At 42.5% G+C, this 18,546-nt stretch overlaps 1 protein-coding gene across 5 annotated transcripts in view; it reads right to left on the bottom strand.

Annotated features, from left to right (window-relative positions):
• The window catches only part of LOC140557606 (serine/threonine-protein kinase WNK2-like), an 82,165-nt gene that overhangs the window by 14,047 nt on the left and 49,572 nt on the right, over positions 1–18,546 (bottom strand). For all 5 annotated transcript variants that reach the window (XM_072682213.1, XM_072682212.1, XM_072682214.1 and 2 more), the window contains 15 exons: positions 17,647–18,480; positions 16,051–16,185; positions 10,549–11,016; positions 9,443–9,889; positions 9,230–9,279; positions 8,513–8,672; positions 6,801–6,917; positions 5,557–5,721; positions 4,737–4,788; positions 3,992–4,078; positions 2,905–3,560; positions 2,075–2,132; positions 960–1,036; positions 697–882; positions 102–496 (listed from right to left, as the gene is read on the bottom strand). In XM_072682213.1, coding sequence (XP_072538314.1) covers positions 102–496; positions 697–882; positions 960–1,036; positions 2,075–2,132; positions 2,905–3,560; positions 3,992–4,078; positions 4,737–4,788; positions 5,557–5,721; positions 6,801–6,917; positions 8,513–8,672; positions 9,230–9,279; positions 9,443–9,889; positions 10,549–11,016; positions 16,051–16,185; positions 17,647–18,480 — 3,887 coding nt within the window. The remainder of the gene's footprint in view (positions 1–101; positions 497–696; positions 883–959; positions 1,037–2,074; positions 2,133–2,904; positions 3,561–3,991; positions 4,079–4,736; positions 4,789–5,556; positions 5,722–6,800; positions 6,918–8,512; positions 8,673–9,229; positions 9,280–9,442; positions 9,890–10,548; positions 11,017–16,050; positions 16,186–17,646; positions 18,481–18,546) is intronic.

Raw genomic sequence — 18,546 nt, 5'->3', positions numbered from 1 at the left:
CTTAATGAAATCCTCTACTAGCACCAGTAAGAGTCAACTACACCAGAATTTCTGACTCTGCGGTGTATAATGGAGCAGTGTGTATTCTGTGCTTTTTTTACTTCTCTCTGAGCCTCTGGAGCTCCTTCTTCATGTCGGCGTCCTCAAACTCAGAGTCGTTATCGCTGCTGACATAGGCAGAGTGGGCATGGCTGGAGACACAGGGGGCATGTCCGTTAAGGAGCGGCGGGCGGCTGGGCGAGTCAGAGCTCTGCACGCTGCTGCTGCGACCAGAGCGCCGGAAGAAGGCCACCGCGCGCTTCATCAGATCGGTTCCACTGTGCTCTGACAGGGCGTGAGGGTGCGGTGTGGGTTTATGGGCCGGAGATAAGCTGTTGTCCTCTTCACCAGAATCTGAGGAGAGGTTTAGGCCATGCTGTGTCGTTATGTCCATCGACAGGGAGGTTTGAGCATGTGGTATTGAAAGAGTGGCCTCTGGGCTGGACTGGTGCGTGTCCTGCAAAGAATAAATCAAAGCAATGAATGAAAGAAAGTGCAGTGCTTTGCATTGTAAGTATACTTTATATAACAAGTAGTAGTAGTAGTATATTACTATTACTAGACTGATCGACTGCATTTTTTAAATGAGGACAATTGGCGTTAATAAAATAGTTCAGTAAACGCATGTCAGTTTCGTTGTGGGACTCCTATTCACACCTGATAGAAGTCTGGAGGAGCAGAGTAACGGTTGCTATGGGACTTGGCTTGGCCTCCACTGTCGGATGTAAAGGAAACCTCGGCACCCATGGTTCCGGCAGCCTCTCCCTCGGTGTGAGCGGCCGCTGCAGGGCTCTTTCCGCTGTGCTCCAATCTATGCACCACATCAGGTGGTGTCGGAACAATCTAGAGAACAAATCTCCGATCAATACACGTGCAGCACATTCAAGTTTTAAAATGGTTGGGAAATTGTTACATCATACCTTGAAGCGACTCTTTGAAGAATTCTGTCCACTGGAGCTACCTGTTGAGTCGTTTCTAATCAGCAGTCTGTTCAAAGCTAAAGAAGAGAAATGAATACAGAGATGCATTAATATACTACTGGCAGTAGGACTCCAGTTCATACAAGTGAAGTATAGCTTCTTTTAGCAACACTATTTAAATGCAATTCTGTATTTACACATATTTAGGGCTGTCAAATTATATTAATATTTAGGGCAATTCAAATATTGCGTAGCCAAGTAGGCTCAGTAATTTTCCCCATTCATTTCAACATGCCATACCAGTGTCTAGTGAGAGCAACAGTGACCACAGAAAGAGTGGAGTTATCAACTGGAACACAACCAACTATCACTTTCTATCTTTAAACATCAACTGAAGAAAGACAACACTAATATCTATTAAAGATTTTTTCATTTCTTTATTTCCTATTTTTAAATCTACAGGTTTTGCATAGTTTAGTAATCTCTATATTCAGGTTCTAGAAATTGTGTACTGCAAATGGTGGTAATAACATTGCTGGCAGGGTCACAGCCTTAAAGCATCATGATTTCAGGGTCTATCTGCACTAGCTTTGCATATTCTAAGTGAATGATTAAGCACTTTTGTAAGTCTGGATAAGAGGGTCTGCTAAATGTCAAATGTGAAGATAACTCCATAAAATCCCTTAGGTATCATTGTATTTATTTATTTTATTTATTTATTTTATTTACATTCTGTACTGGGGTTTCCACTGAATTCAGGGTAAATTATTTTGTGTTTGTATCAGCTATTGCAATACACAAAGTCCTGAAGACATCATCACACGCATGGTGGGTGCAATAAGATCATTTAAACTTGCATTAGCTCTCGGTACAGCAGTTCTGACAGGGCTACATCCATGTACAGCTGTGTAAGATCCAACAGTTCAAAGGCATTGGGCAAACCAGACAGTAACCCATTTACTGAGGGCTAAAGGTGATGTCTCTACAGACTTCCTACTGTATTAAGAATATGTGAAAACTGCAAAAAACAGTCTTAAGAATACACTTCAAATAAACTGCATTGAATAAGAAAAAAGATGGATGGAATACCCTACACGGACACATGTTTCACTTACGAGCAACAGCAGAGTCACTGAGGGTTCCCAGACTATCGCTTCTCTCTGGAATCTGAGGCTGAAAGAGGAAGCAATGAGGAAGGAATGAGTGAAGCGCCCATGATACACAGATACAAACATCAGTGCTTCTGAAGAATCAATAGAACAAAAGGGAGAATAACCAAAGCTGTTATTTGATCATATGCTCAGAAATGGTTTTAGCGGTTTTGTGCTAAGAAAATTAAGTGTTTGCAACTGGATCTACATAATGTGATCCCCATTAATGCTTATTTTAGTGTGTTTTAGATCAGTGGTGAATTAAAGAGGAAAGTATCCAGGACACAATCCATCTATCTGTATCTTTCTCTCCCTCCCTCTCACAAAATATACACTGTATATAAAAATATAATGCTGTGCAAAAGCTTTTAGGCACCAATGAACTACAATTAAAAACATCCACTTTACTTGGATAGTCCATTATAGATGCCTCAAAGATGCTCACCTGACATTCTACTAACAATTAACTAAATATGTAATAAATGCATTGCTTTTGATCTCATTGATTTGATCTCATTCAGCAACAAGAGCATTAGTGAGGTTGGGGTGTTGGACGTTCAGCACCTTACCTCATGGTGCACCCTCATTTCAGAGAATACCATTCTACTAGTCCACAGCTCAATCCTGAGGTACTTTTTACTCCTCTACTATGTTTACATGAGTTCCCTATTCTATAATGTTCTATTCAACAGAGACTAGACAAGCTGTGAGGGAGTGGCCACAAACATTTGGACATCGTACAAAGCAGTTGAAAACCTGCACTCAAATGTTCTTAGACGTTAAAGAAGATTTACCAGTATCTCTCCTCTTCTCTGTGCTCCATCGCTGCCCTGGCTGTCGGACACTGGTGGTGACCCTGGGGGGTCAGATGCTGAGCTTGTGGTTTGTGAAGGGTTGTACTCTTGGTAAAGAAGGTTCCTAAGTTTCTCGTCAAGGGTCTTTATTGTCCGATCAGCAAACTCTAGCCTGGGAGGCCCCTCGCCATCAGATTCCCCTGGCCCAGCGCCTGGTTGAGCCTGGGACGAGGCAGGGCCTGATGTAGAAGATGTGGCTTGCTGTGTCTGATGAGCGGGACTCTGAGGCTGTGACTGTGCACTGCTGACAGCAGGTGGCGGAATGGGTGTGGAAAACGGCTGCTGAAGCACTACTGGTTGGGCCTGGCTTAAGGGCGTGTCCGTGACAGGGCTGACATCGCGACTGGATGGCTGGTGAGGGGCTATGATGGATTTTTGTGCACTCGCGTCCTGAGAAACAGGAGGGGTGATGGGACAGCAGGGAATGTCTGCAACCATGGATGCTGCTACTGAATGACTAGCCTGAGGGTCCTCCACTGACTGGGTACACTCAGTGGTACTGACAGCAGGCTTGGATAAAGATGGGAGTTTCTGAGGAGGTGCAGCTCCACCCATGCTGCCATCTTGTATCTGAGCTGCAGGAAGGCCATCAGGGTCTGTAAAAGGGGGGGTGGGGGGGGGGGTGGTGGTAGTAGAAAATACAACAAGCAAGCAAATGCAGACAGTGTGACTCGTTGAGCTGTTATTCAGTAATACATGGTGGTAGTGGGAGCTACACATCTGGGACAACATTTTGCATGCTTTTCTAATTTTACAGTTTTACAATATAATTTTTATTATCCACTTTAAAACCAAATGAAAAGTTAAATCTTCGAAAAATGTTATCACAAATTTTAGTATACGATTTGTTATTTGTTATCCATTTGCTTTATATGACCACATGCACTAGAGTTGTAATGGACTCCACCACTTAGTAGATTAAATCTGCAATCTTCTGGGTGGTTGTGCTCGGGTCTTGTATATTTAATAAAAATGTTCCCCTTTTTTTTAACAGAAGGTTTTCAAATGACTAATGATCCTTGTGTACCTTTGACTGTAACATTGTCTTCTCCTTTGTATGTAGGAACCTCCGCCACAGGGCAGATGATGAACAAGCGTTTTCCAGTGTGCAGTACTGTCAGACAAGAGACAATACCAAAACATACACACACAAAAATCAATCCATTACAACAAAATCAGACCACACACACACACACACACACACACACACACACACACACACACACACACACACACACACACACACACACACACACACACACACACTTTTGGTAACAAGTTAGAAACACAGCATACAGCTCTACACCTACAGTATGCAGTACAATCCTCGTTGTAAGTGAATTAAAGTGCACTGTGGAATTAGTGGAAAATGTCAACTATTTTTTATTTGGGAGCCTGCAGCTAAATGCAAGGATTCAAGCTCATGACAAATGAAACCATAAAAACAAAAACATTTAAATATGTGCTTAAACAATTGGTATCACTTAAGAGTGTTTATTTTAAACCTCTATTTTAGATCTAGTGTACATGCCTAATAGATGCTCAACTGACATTCATCTAATCATCTGTTAAATGTAACTAAAGTCCTAGTTGAATGTATTGTAAATGATTCTCTATTGAAATGAAACCCCACACCTAACCCTAACCTTAGCCCTTTGTATGTTTAGGGTTAGTACGAATATTAGGGTGCTTATTATTTATTTTACAACTAAATGGAAAATATTTGAATGATTTGAAAGATGAGTTCATACATACACATGTAAAAATCTTACCATTTTGCTGGTAGACTAGCTGGTCAGACTGCGTTAGCTGAGGTTTCACACCCTGTAACAAAATGAAAACAAAGTGGCTTTGATCATAGAGTTGATATGCAGTTCATTTATTATTAAACACTTCACCACATATCCGGACCTGGAACGCCTGAAGCATAACAACTGTATTTCCTCGAATTTAAAAGTTTTCTGCTTTGGGTTTATTTAAAACTTAACTCACATGTTTATGTTTTATGCATCGATCCCTTCCAGCTAGAACAGCACCACAGCTTATTGCGTGCCATTTCCCAAGTATAGAAAACTTGGACTGTTCTAGGGAACGCATTAGCGTTTCATTACTCTCATATTTTGCCTGCTCAGCATTTCCTGCCTTGGCATGAGCGAAGCACTCCCAGGGGAAGGCTGAATAACTATACTTCAAAAGGAGATGGATCTTCAGTCTTTAATGAAAGGAAATGGTGAACACTGGTTGTCAGGGAAAACTGATCAATCCCAACCGAAGACAAATGATATTCCATTGGACCAGCAGAATATTTAACGACACAATGCATCTAGGATTCAATCCGGCTTCCAAGGAGCTGGGTAGAGAGAGATGTATGTATAGTGTAGTTTTATCTGGTCTTGCAGTTTAACCTTTGAAATGGTAGCAGGTTAATGTACTATGATGTAAATGAATTTCCAAATAGACCACCCATATTTGTTTTGAAAAGCAAGCAATTATTATGGTTGCTGACACCCAAGTCTTTAATTTCTAACCAGATGTTATGATACTGAATGGGCTGTTAAGTCTACCAAGTCTCCTAGAGGATTGTGAGTTTACCTCAGAGCCAGGAGTCCTGCTGATGAGGCTGTGACTGGTTCGGGATGATGGGCCTTTCTCTCCCTCCGTCTCTTCACTCAGGATGTCTTCGGCTTTCTCAACAATATCCTTCAACTGCTCAATGAACATCTCCTTCTCCAGCAGCAGGATGAAATCATTCTCAACCTAGTGAGCACAATGATGTGCAATAATTAGCATCGAGAAAGGGCAGTCATCTCCACACATTACTGTAAACATGAAAGTGTTGATTATATTGTATACTGTGCCTTCCTAATTCTTCCAACTGCTAGTTTATCAATGTGGTACATCTGGTCAAATAACTTCAGACGATCACTATTTGGGAGAGCAATAGTCTTCAGTCTGCGTTCAAAGACAGCAAGTGACTACAGTTTGTACATCCAGGGGAAGTTCGGTCCACCACTTCGGTGCCAGGACAGAAGGGACTAGATCACATTTCAGGTTTTTGCAAACCTGAAAGTTTTGCAAACTTCAATTATGAAAACACCTACATCAAGAAAATCTGTTGCATGTCATCTTAAAAAGATGCTATACACAGTATAGGCAGGCTGACACCAACATAACATTATCTGGGGCAATTGCTGGTTGTAGGGTACCACAGTGTAACTAATCTAAACATGGAGCATTTAGATAGTGATCTTAAGTGAAGTGTTTTAATCAAGAGGCGTCATTGAAGCTTTAGGCCTGTAGCAGTATCCGAGATTTTAGTATTAGAATGGGAAAACAAAAGGGGTTTCACACAGTTTCTCAATAAAATTCATAGGTGTATCAACTGATGCCAAAAATGTCAGAAAATGTCTCCAATAAGAGTAAGTAATTTCCAATAAATATGGAAACATACAGAGACAAGAATGAAGTAGTGTAGGCAGGGAGGCTTGTGCTGCTGCAATGCAGAGAGGCAGAGCTGAGTGTGAGAAAGAGGGGGAGCAAGACAAAGATACAAACTGACACTTGAAGGAGCATCTTTCATATGGCAAAGCAGGGAAGAGGAAGGAGTCAGAAACAGATGACGGAGGGGAAAAAGATCAGAGCAATAAGGTGAAGTAAAGAGACTTCACCTCATCACTATTATTTTTACCTAGACTTATGCTTATTTAGAGGGTTCACTGACATACTCTAGCCTTTTATACAAGTTTTTACAACATTTGCTGCCGTGCATCTAGAGGGAAAGTAGAAAGCAAAGGAGAAAACATGCTCAGGTAGTTTGATGGGCTCTGTAGTCTCACCATGTAGGTGGCAATCTCTTCAGGAGCATCTCCGTCTAGGTCAAACTTAAAGGTGACCATCTTGTGGTTATGAGTCTCCAGCTGACACTCCACCATTTTGTCCCCGGTGTTACACACCTGCAGCAGCCAGAGAAGGGGAGGTTAATGGGACTGAATCCTTGTCAACAGTGTGACCTCATGCATTGTTTAGGAGTGTCTATTGAAACACACAGAACTCCCAAACAGGACAACTTTCCATAAAGGCATGTATGTGGGGGCAGGCATGGTTGTTACTGAACAGAACTGAAGAGGTTAATAAGGCAGGCTTATTTTAGTTATGAACCAGTTGTTTAAAGCAACACTATGTAGCATTTGTACCTTAAAATACAGCTTGAAAATTATTGTGATGCTCCACTCACTTGAAACAGGAAGAAAAGAGTTGCTGTCATTGCTACTCCGGGCTTGGTGGGATAATGCCCGCGAGAACTGTGTAGCACAACATCTCACATTAGCGTAAATCCTGTATTTTTTTACTCTACCACCTCAGTCCACATGCTTTTTACTTCAAGTGACTGCAGTGTTTGCCAGCTAGTCCAGAAGCAAGAAATGTCAATTTTCCATAGTGTTGCTTTAAATATCAAGACCAGAAAATGGTAAAAAGCTTCAAGTTCTTCCAAGTAATCAAACTTTAATTCTTTTACTTTTAGAAAACTTCATTAGGCACCTGGGAGCACATTTTGAATACTGTTCTATACTATTACAATAGCATGCTAACTTGTTTACAGATATCAAAACTTTGTATTTATCAGCCCACATATAGTCACAAGCCGTCCGTGGCCCGTCGCCTCTCCACTTCAAATGGGAGGTGGGTAGTGAATTTCCCCTGCTATGGTGCCATGTCGGGCAGCCACGCCCACAGTCAAGGCTAAAGCTTTAGCTAGCGTTCTCCAGGTTGCTTAGACTCCGAGGGCAGAGTAATGCTATCCGTGTGATCAGTCAGGGGTTTGCTGACAAACCTGACCCACTTTTATTTTACTGGTAAAATAAGGCAGATATGTATTAGACCTTTGGGAAGATATTTATTAGACATCCTTAGTACATTCACACTGGGGGCCCTGGGGAGACTGATGAACTTAATTAGAAAGAAATCTCAGATTCAAGTTCCCAGGGGCTTTACATGGCTGGCTTCACATCATTGCCCTTCACTGTGAATAGGTTCAAAACCTGGCCATACAAAAATGAAATGTTTGTTTGAACCTGTGTAAGCACCATCATTTAATGACCATCATACCTTACTGGTGTCAGGAGGTTTGATTTATGTAATCCTCCCTTTCCCTCTCTCTGTACATGTACCAAAGACCAGGCAGTGGAACATCTTGTGCATGATCTTGCTGTAGTTTGCAACTGTTGTTCCATGGTACCCACCGATACCACCCTCTACAGATTTGGGTGTTGACTCCAAACAAGCTTCAGTTTAGCAATAAGTTAGGGTTAGATCTAATAGAATTGCAATTTAATTTAGGTTTAGGTGAATGAGAGTTAATGACCAGCACTAAGAATCTATAGGAAACCATCAAAGTGTGTTTTTGAAATGTTTTTTCAGCCTAATACCTTTTAAATACAATTCTGACAGAGAGCACTTCACCATAGTTGTAGGTTTTTAAACAAAAATGCATTCTCAGGCTGGTAGCTGTTGATCAGACGTGTCATTTGGATTGCTAGCATGAACTCACATTCAGCATGCTCAGTTTGGGCTTGCCGGTCCTCTCCTGACGGGAGCGCGTGCGGGAGGATTTACGGTGGTGCTTCCGGACCCTGGACTCACTCCTCCCACCATGCGTCCCCTCATTCCCATCGCTCATCTCTTTTCCAGATGTGGCATCAGAGTTTACACTGGGATAAAAGAAAATGTTAATTATTGGAGAGTCTTCATGAATTAAGCCCTACATCTTCATCTTGCAGTAGGCCAATCACGACCTTGTATGGTGGGTTACAGCGATCAGTATTAAAGTGTATATAAATTTCATAGACAACTTTTTTATTGCATTTGAGTAAAAGTGATTTGTCCAACTATAGTCTTTTTATGCTGTTAATTATACTTCAGCTAGTGTGTATCCAAGCAACTAATAATTCAGGCCTGCTGGGTCAGTAACTTCTCCTCAATTAATGATGATTTTTTTCCCCCCAGCCATTATGTAGCGGTGGGCAGGGATCTTTTGAATGTTACACTGCCACTGGTTGCTGTGGCAACATCCAAAGCAGAAACATCCCTGTTTGGCTGTTTTGTTCAGAAATGCACATGAAAAAAAAAAAAAAAACAAACAAACAAACAAAAAAAAAAAACTCATCCTTTAGGAATAGCTCAAGGTGCAAATTACATTTCCTGACTGTAGGGGGAGCTCGTTCTCTCAATGCTGCTTTAACAAGAATCTCAGGGGGAGGGGGAATACCTGTCATAAGCAGATCCAGCCACTGATGTCTGTTTATCAAGTGCAGACTCCTACAACAAAACAGAACAGTGAAGAGAGTGAAAAATACAAATTACCTGTAGCCACTTGTTCAGGTGAAGTCCTGCATTTTGTGAAAATCTGATTAACTTCAAAAGTACAGATAAACTGCATTAAGAACTACACTATTTATAGCAGACAGTAGCTCTGCTTTACCTCTGCAAAAACGTCAGCAGGCAGCTGGCCCACTCCGCTCCCGCGAGCGCTGGACTGCTGGCTTGGTTGGCTCTGCTGAGTTGAGGTGCTGCTGCTGGGCTGCTTTTGCTGAGTCATACTGGAGCTAGCTGCAAAGACCTGGGGCTCCTGGTTCGGATCCAGAGACGCAGCAGCGATGGCTAGATCCGGTACAGTGGTACCCAAGGACAGGGACTGGCTAGTTAAGGCCGGTTGAAGGGGAAGCTGAGGCAGCGGAGCAGCAGTGGCGGTTTGGGCAGGGCAGACTGGGACAGTGGTGGCGATGGGAGCTGTAGTGACAGCAGTCTGTGAGCAATGAACCGGAACAGAAGAGGTGGAAACTGAGACGCTGCTCTGAGTTGAGCCTATCTGGGCGGTGTTTGGGGCTGGAAGCACTGTTTGAGCCTGGTTATTGCTGGTGGAGGCACCCTAAAGAAATAAAATAAAAACAGAAGAAAGTTTAGCATGGTTCTAAAGATCTCTCCGATAGCCTAGCGTCCAGTCACATTTCATGTGCAGCCCCAGATTTGATTTCTTATTCCTATTTTAGGCATGGCCACATCCGCAACTGGTGCCCCAAGGGGAACCCCAGACTGCAGAGAGGTGTTGCGAATGCTGCAGAGGATGCTATTCAGTTTATTGATCTGTGTCTGCAATCTAAAATAAGCATCTTAGCCAAGAAAAACCTGTCGTCTGGAACACTGCATAAGCTGCAGCTACGGCTTCATACCTTTGCAGTCCTGAGGTCAATTGGGGCAACTGAAAGGATGGGATGTCAAAAGATGGGATATTTATGTCCCACGTGCTTTTCTGTACTGTTGCATCCCTACTTTAATTATGTATAAGGGTGTGTGGCTTTTCTTTAAATGCATTTTATATAAAACCAGGGATGCAACAATAATGTATTGTGATCTATTGAGACAACCGTCGACCATTACTCACTTTTTATACAAGTTAACACCAAATCCCAACCCTAAACCACAAAACAAACAAACACCCCACACCACCTCCAAAACGCCGCCTTTCACATTTCCAGCTCTGAAAATGTACAAGACACGAACACTCGTCCATACTTGCACACACTTTACCTGAGGAGGAGGAACTTGGGAAGTGTGAGGAGCTCCTATGGACAGTGAGGCGGAGTTTGATGAAGGAGGTAGGTTTTGGTGCACTGGGGGAGTGGTGTGACTTAGGGCATGCAAGGAAGGTGTGGTCATAGAGTGTACATCGTGCTGTCGAGTCACAGGGTAGCTGTGTTGGTAAGCGTGCACTGTGGGGACTGTAGTTACGAATGCAGGAGTGGTAAAGGGCTGTTGAGGACACTGTATGGGCACAGGGGAATTGGAGGTTTGGAAGTGAGGATACTGTGTTGGCACAGCTCCCTCCATTTGCGAGCAGGGCACTGGTGAAAGGGAGGGAAGCAAAGGGGCAGGCTGGCCAGTGGAGAGGTACAGTGGCAAGAGGGATGATTGCACAGAGGAGGAAAAAGAGGAGGGACAGGAATCGTGTCCAGATAGAGGGGCCCCACCAGAATGGACAGGGTTCAATGACGGTAGCTGGAATTTGGGGAGACAAAGCAGATGATCCAATTCAACAACCAAGCAAACCAAAAGCAGTCTTAAAAAATGAACAGTTCAGCAAAATGATGAACGAAATTTATATGAATATAAATTTCATTATTACAGTAAATGAAAATTTATATATATATATATATATATATATATATATATATATATATATATATATATATATATATATATATATATATATATATATATATATATATATACACACACATATACATACATACATATACACACATACATACATACATACAGTCATGCCCGAAAGTATTCATACCCCTGTCAAAGTTTGACTTAAATTTACTTTTATTTAACCAGAAATTATATTTTTGCCTGGAAATGACACAGGCATCTCCTAGGAGATAACACGATGATGTACAAGAGGCATCATTGTGGGAAAAAATATTTCTCAGCTTTTATACACATTTGGACACATGTCCAAAATTATTCATACCCTTCTCAATAATTAATAGAAAAGCCTTTATTGGCTATTACAGCAATCAAACGCTTCCTGTAATTGCTGACCAGCTTTTTGCATGTCTCCACTGGTATTTTTGCCCATTCATCTTTAGTGATGAGCTCCAACTCTTTGAGGTTCGAGGGTCTCCTTGCCATCACCCTGATCTTTAGCTCCCTCCACAGATTCTCAATTGGATTCAAGTCAGGACTCTGGCTGGGCCACTGCAAAACATTAATGTTTTTGTCTGCTAACCATTTCTTCACCACTTTGGCTGTGTGTTTTGGGTCGTTGTCGTGCTGAAATGTCCACCGGTTCCCAAGGCCAAGTTTCTCTGCAGACTGCCTGATGTTGTTGTTGAGAATCTTGATGTATTGCTCTTTTTTCATGGTGCCATTTACTGCGATCAAGTTCCCTGGTCCATTGGCTGAAAAACACCCCCAAAACATTAGGTTCCCACCACCATGTTTGACAGTGGGGATGGTGTTCTTAGGGTTGAAGGCTTCTCCTTTTTTACGCCAAATGGTGCACACATCATTGTGGCCAAACAATTCAATTTTTGTTTCATCCATAAAACAGAACACCAGAAGTCTTCTTCTTTGTCCAGATGAGCATTTGCAAAGGTCAAGCGGGCTTTTGTGTGCCTTTTCTGGAGAAGTGGTGTCCTCCTTGGCCTGCGTCCGTGGAACCCAGCAGTGTGCAGTGTCCGTTGAACTGTCTGCCTTGAGATGTCGCCACCAGCAGAGTCCAGATTCATCAGGATGGCCTTGGTGGTGATCCTTGGATTTTTCTTCACCTCTCTCACTATTCTCCTGGCCAGCACAGGTGTCACTTTTGGCTTCCGACCACATCTTCTGAGATTTTCCACAGTGCGGAACTTCTTGTATTTTTTAATAATACTTTGCACTGTAGCCACTGGAACTTGAAAACATTTTGATATGGCTTTATAGCCCTTTCCTGACTTGTGAGCGGCCACAATGCACAGCCGCAGGTCCTTAGTGAGCTCCTTTGTCTTAGCCATGACTGTCCACAAACCAACTGCAGAGAGCTGCTGTTTTTCTCCTGTTGAGTTGATTAAAACAGCTGTTCCCAATGAATCAGGGTAATTAGGATGCTTTAAAACAGCTTGGACTATTTGGAATGGTATAGAACTTTGGATTTTCCCATATACTGTGACAGTTTTCAAAGGGTATGAATAATTTTGGACATGCCACTTTTTGTTCAAATGTGTATAAAAGCTGAGAAATACTTTTTCCCACAATGATGCCTCTTGTACATCATCGTGTTATCTCCTGGGAGATGCCTGTGTCGTTTCAAGGCAAAAATATAACTTCTGGTTAAATAAAAGTAAATTTAAGTCAAACTTTGCCAGGGGTATGAATACTTTCGGGCATGACTGTGTGTGTGTATATATATATATATATATATATATATATATATATATATATATATATATATATATATATATATATATATATATATATATATATATATATATATATATATACACACAGTGAGTCCAAGAAGTATTTGATCCCTTGCTGATTTTCTTTGTTTGCCCACTAATAAAGACACTATCCTTCTGCACTTTTAATGGTAGATATATTCTATCATGGAGAGACAGAATATCAAGACAAAAATCCAGAATATAATTTTAAAGAATATATTTTAATTAATTTGTATTTCAATGAGGAAAATAAGTATTTGATCCCTCTTGCCAAACACACTCAATACTTAGTGGCAAAGCCTTTGTTTGCAAGCACAGCGGTGAGACGTTTGTTGTAGTTAACCACAAGTTTAGCACACACACCAGGGGGAATTTTGGCCCACTCTTCTTTGCAGATCCTCTCTAAATCATGAAGGTTGGTGGGCTGTCGCTTGGCAACTCTGACCTTCAGCTCCCTCCATAGATTTTCGATCGGATTGAGGTCTGGCGACTGGCTGGGCCACTCCATGACCTTAATGTGATTTTTCTTGAGCCAATCCTTTGTTGCCTTTGCTGTATGTTTAGGGTCGTTATCATGTTGGAAGACCCAACCACGGCCCATTTTCAGATCCCTGGCAGAGGGGAGGAGGTTGTCCCTCAGGATTGTGCGGTACATGGCTCCATCCATCTTCCCAGTGATGCGGTGAAGTAGCCCTGTACCCTTGGCAGAGAAACACCCCCAAAACATTATGCTTCCACCTCCATGCTTGACGGTGGGCACAGTGTTCTTGGGGTCATAGGCAGCATTTTTCTTCCTCCACACATGGCGGGTGGAGTTGAGGCCAAAAAGTTCAATTTTGGTCTCGTCTGACCACAAAACCTTCTCCCAATAACTTGGTTCATCTTTCAAATGATCATTGGCATACTTGAGGCGCGCCTCCACATGTGCTCTCTTCAGCAGGGGTACCTTTCGGGCACTGCAGGATGTGAATCCATTGTTGCGCAAAGTGTTGCCAATTGTTTCCTTGCAAACTGTGGTCCCAGCTGCCTTCAGGTCATTTGCTAACTCCTGCCGAGTGGTTGCAGGACGATTTCTGACTGTTCTCAGCATCATTGCCACCCCACGAGGCGAAATCTTCTTTGGAGCACCGGGCCGAGGTCTGTTGATTGTCATGTTATACTCTTTAAACTTTCTGATAATTGCACCAATAGTTGTTACTTTCACATCCAACACCTTACTAATCTTTTTGTAGCCCATTCCAGCTTTGTGAAGGTCAACAATTCTGACTCTGAGGTCCTGTGACAGCTCTTTGGTTTTACCCATGTTGGAGACTTGAAATCTGTGTGATCTGTCTGATTCTGTGGACAGGTGTTTTTCACACAAGTGATTAGTGAGAACAGGTGGCTTCAGGTCAGGTAACAAGTTGATTGGGAGTGTCTAACTGGTCTGTAAAAGCCAGAACTGCTAATGAATACTAAGGGATCAAATACTTATTTCACTCCATGAAATACAAATCAATTAATATATATTCCTTAGATTTATTTTCTGGATTTTCTTTTTAATATTCTGTCTCTCCATGTAAGAATACATCTACCATTAAAAGTATAGAATGATCATGTCTTTATTAGTGGGCCAACGAAGAAAATCAGCAAGGGATCAAATACTTCTTGGACTCACTGTATATATATATATTTTTTTTTTATGTGCACATATACCATTCGCTGTATCAGAATTAGTGTCTAGATGTTTAATGAGCTAAGCAATTCAATTCTGAGTCTAATCAACATTCCAACAAACGAACACTGAAAATACAGTATCAAGCTAAACAGACTCCGAAAAACAAACAAAAACAAACAAACAAAAAAAACCCAATTCATTTCATAATATTACTCGGGAACAAACCTACCACCAAACACTAAACCTGCAACAGGAACAGCAGTGCTCCAGTTCATGGAAATACAGGCAATATATGGATAAACATATTGTGAAACACCTCGAATCACTGAATTTTTGTGTTTCATTAAGCCCGATTTCCACAGGTGTGGCAATGAAATAGTGAAAGAGAATAGTGAAAGAATGGTCAGCGTAAACTGAATTCCAGCGCTGCACTGTAATAGGATGCAACCGTTGCAAGTCAGTTTGTGAAATTTCTTTCCTCTTAGATATTCCACCATCAATTGCGAGGGGTTATTGAAAGGTGGAAGCGTTTAGGAAACCATGGCATGGTGTGGAAGAACTTCACAGAGCTCAGACAGACCGACTTATATATGGGCCAGTTCCATATTAATGCCTGTGCATTAAGAATGGAATGTCATTAAGATAAGATAAGATAATCCTTTATTAGTCCCACAGTGGGGAAATTGTCAGTGTCACAGCAGAAAGGGATAGCAAGACACTCAGTTACCAAAAAATATAGATAAATAACACACACACACACACACACACACACACACACACACACACACACACACACACACACACACACACACACAAGAATTTAAAAAAACCAATAGCAATATAACAATATAATTGACTTATTAAAGCTCCTGTGAGTGTAATGTGTAGGTGTCCCAATCGTTTTTCCCCCCATAGTGTATTTTGCAAAAAAAACATGTTGGACAGGGGCAGGAAAAATGGATCCAAATCTTTAACCACTGTGCTAAACATCAACAGCCACCATCTCAGGACCAGAATTCTAACAGTGTTAGTGTCAAACCCTACATGCAGCCATGCAAGTGTATGCGTGTTTGTTCCCCCTAAATTAGCTGTTTCCATGAGATTGGACTCCATTACACAATGCTACAAGAACTGAGAATGTGAAGGATGCTCTCAAAATGCTTCAAGGAGAGAATCAACGCTAGTTAGCATTGCAGTATTTAGGGAGGGCCAGTCTACTCATCCAGAGATAGCAAGGTCGACTGTGTTGTCTTGGACACTCCGCCACAAATGGGTGTTGCATCGTTTAGGATAGAGCCTCAAGTTAAACTATATTTTCTACATGTTTAATAGCTCCACTGTAAAGCCAAAGAAGCTGACTGACTAAGGTAAAGTCATAAAGAAACCATTTTGGCAACCCCCCCCCCAGGTAACTAATTTAAAGTGTCGAGTGCATAAAAGGCTCACCTGTGCAAGGTGAGTTGGTTTCTGAGACGAGGAAGTGTGGTGAGGTTGCAGCTGTTGAGCAGCAGTACATTGGGCCAATGATGGCTGAACAGAAAGCATCTGAGATGCCAAGCTGGATGATGACTGCAGGATATTCTGCATGGTCAGATTCCAAAGAAGAAACAGGAGAGTAAGAAAAAGCTGACTGCAGCATATGCTAGATTTGCATTCTCTGCTACTGGTCTACAGTCAATAAGTCTTTCAGTTGTTCAAGCTGCTCTGCGACCACAGCTGTTGTAATAATTTAAGCCTTGCGCAAATACATTTTAATCACAGTAATCATAACCTGTTCCCTTTGAGTGTTTCAGGAGCTTAAATAGTTTGTCTACAGCAGAATCATCCATGAACTGCTACAACAGACCAACTACACCACTTATCTGCAAAGGACCAGTGCAGCTGCAAGCTTTCATTCCAAACAAGCTGGAGCAAACCTGACCCCACTTGTTTAAACAGTTTTTCTTGAAGTGTGTGCTGTGTTGGAATTGAAAACTTATAGCCACATCCTTTATAGGGGAGACTGCTCACCTCTGAACTAAACAGATTTACATAGTAGTCCAACAGCATGGCTACAAAACCATAGCCTCATTCTGCAGTCACTCTAGTGGTCATTCTTAGGAGTGCTTGGAGCATTACCTCTTGTCCAATGATGTGTGACTTTTGGTTTTTACTAACCTGCAGAGCCAACACCAGTATCTAAATGGACTACTCCTTTCTTGAGATGGTCCTCTTTATTTTGCTGATGTAATCAAGGTGCATTGTAATCAGAATAAAGCTTGGCTAGCTTAAGTCACCCAGTAATATTGGTGTGAAATCCTGTATTATTACTGTAAAACATTTTTCTCTTCAAAGATGGTTCTGTATCTCAGCTTGTCCATAAATGCATGTGAGCTGGTCCTTTATGGGTGGCTCAAAGCACAAATTACACTTCCAGACTGTAAGGGGGGGGGCAAAGGAGCAAGATATACCAATTCTTGTAAAACCTGGGAGACTATTTGTTATTTTTTAAATTGTGTAAATTTGTTCCTTTTTCACTTCATTTGGTACTGCAAATTAACCCACCCAACTCCCCTAGCACTAGCAACGCTCCTGACACTAGGAGGGTAAAGACTCAACACATCTCAAGCCAGCATTTCCTTTTGAATTGCAGGGCAGTAGACACGCTTAGAGGAAAGCATCCTGCAGCTCCAAAGTCCTCAGCTCCATAACACCAGCCAACAGACACTTGTGCTGGCCAACATCGCTTAAGACGGATAAAGGGAGAGAGAGCGCTATCCACCCATCCAGAGAGAGCATGGCCAATTGTGCTCTCTCAGACTCTGGCCGCTAATGGAAAAGCAGCATGGCTAGGGATTCAAACTCAACTCCAGAGTCATAGTGGTAGCGCATTAGACCGCTGAGCTGAGCAGTTTTAACTGCTGCCCCCCCCCCCCCCCCTTTAAAAGTACCATCACTTGACTCACACTCAAGGTTCCAATATCCATATAAAATAGAATTGTGGCATCTCTACTCTCCGGGCAATAAATGTTGAACCCTTGCTTGACATTGAAATCAACTCACCTGTGATTCCAAGGCTGTGTGACTTGGAAATGCAGGTGCACCTGCAAGAGCTAATGGCTGTACAGGTGCAGTTTGAAGAGCAGATTCAGCCAATTCCGTTTTTCCAGTTGCTGTCCCACTCTGTGGAGGAAAGCCTTGCCCTGACAACTGAGCAGGGTGTTGATGCTGTACTGCCTCTGGTCTGGACTGCATCGGTGGAGGTGCGATGGAGCTATGTTGCAAGCTGGAAGCTCCGGTCTGAACAGTTTGCATGCTAATGTGCATTGTAGCAGCATCTGGGTAGTTCTGCACAGCTGAGACTGGTTGCACAGACATGTGGGCTGGAACAGACTGCACACTGCTCTTTGAGGCTGGGAGGTTTTGGGCATTGATCACTTGCTGCACCAGTGGTAAAGTTTGGGTGGTTGTACCTAGTGTCTGCTGCAAGGCCGGTACTATCTGACTGGGTACAGCTGCAGCTGGCTGCACGGGTGGTATGGTTTGGGCAGCCGGAACAGCAACATAACTGACAGACTGATGCACATTTGCTTGAACACTTGGCAGTCCAGTATGTCCTGCAGCAGTGTAGCTCTGAATGTTCACCACTGGTGGTGCAGTTGACATGCTCTGTGCAACTGCGGGCTGTTGCACCGGTAACTGCTGGACGAAGGCGGCCTGCTGTTGCGCAGTAGAGGGGACGGAGGGGTAGCTCTGAGGCTGCAGAGGCTGGCCTACAGGTGGGTAGCCAGGCTGCGTGGGTGCTACAACCGGTGCTGCAGCAGCTGCTGCAGAGTAGCTCTGAGAGGACTGGAGCAGGTGGGCGTGAATCTGCAGAGTTGCAGCAGACACTCCAGACTACAAGACAAAAACAGCAGTAATTAGAGCAGGCCACAAATACAATAATATGAATTGTATGTTTAA

This window comes from Salminus brasiliensis, chromosome 6 (genome assembly GCF_030463535.1).
Source record: "Salminus brasiliensis chromosome 6, fSalBra1.hap2, whole genome shotgun sequence".
In the NCBI taxonomy this organism is placed as follows: domain Eukaryota; kingdom Metazoa; phylum Chordata; class Actinopteri; order Characiformes; family Bryconidae; genus Salminus; species Salminus brasiliensis.
This window is presented reverse-complemented; position numbering and strand designations above follow the sequence as displayed.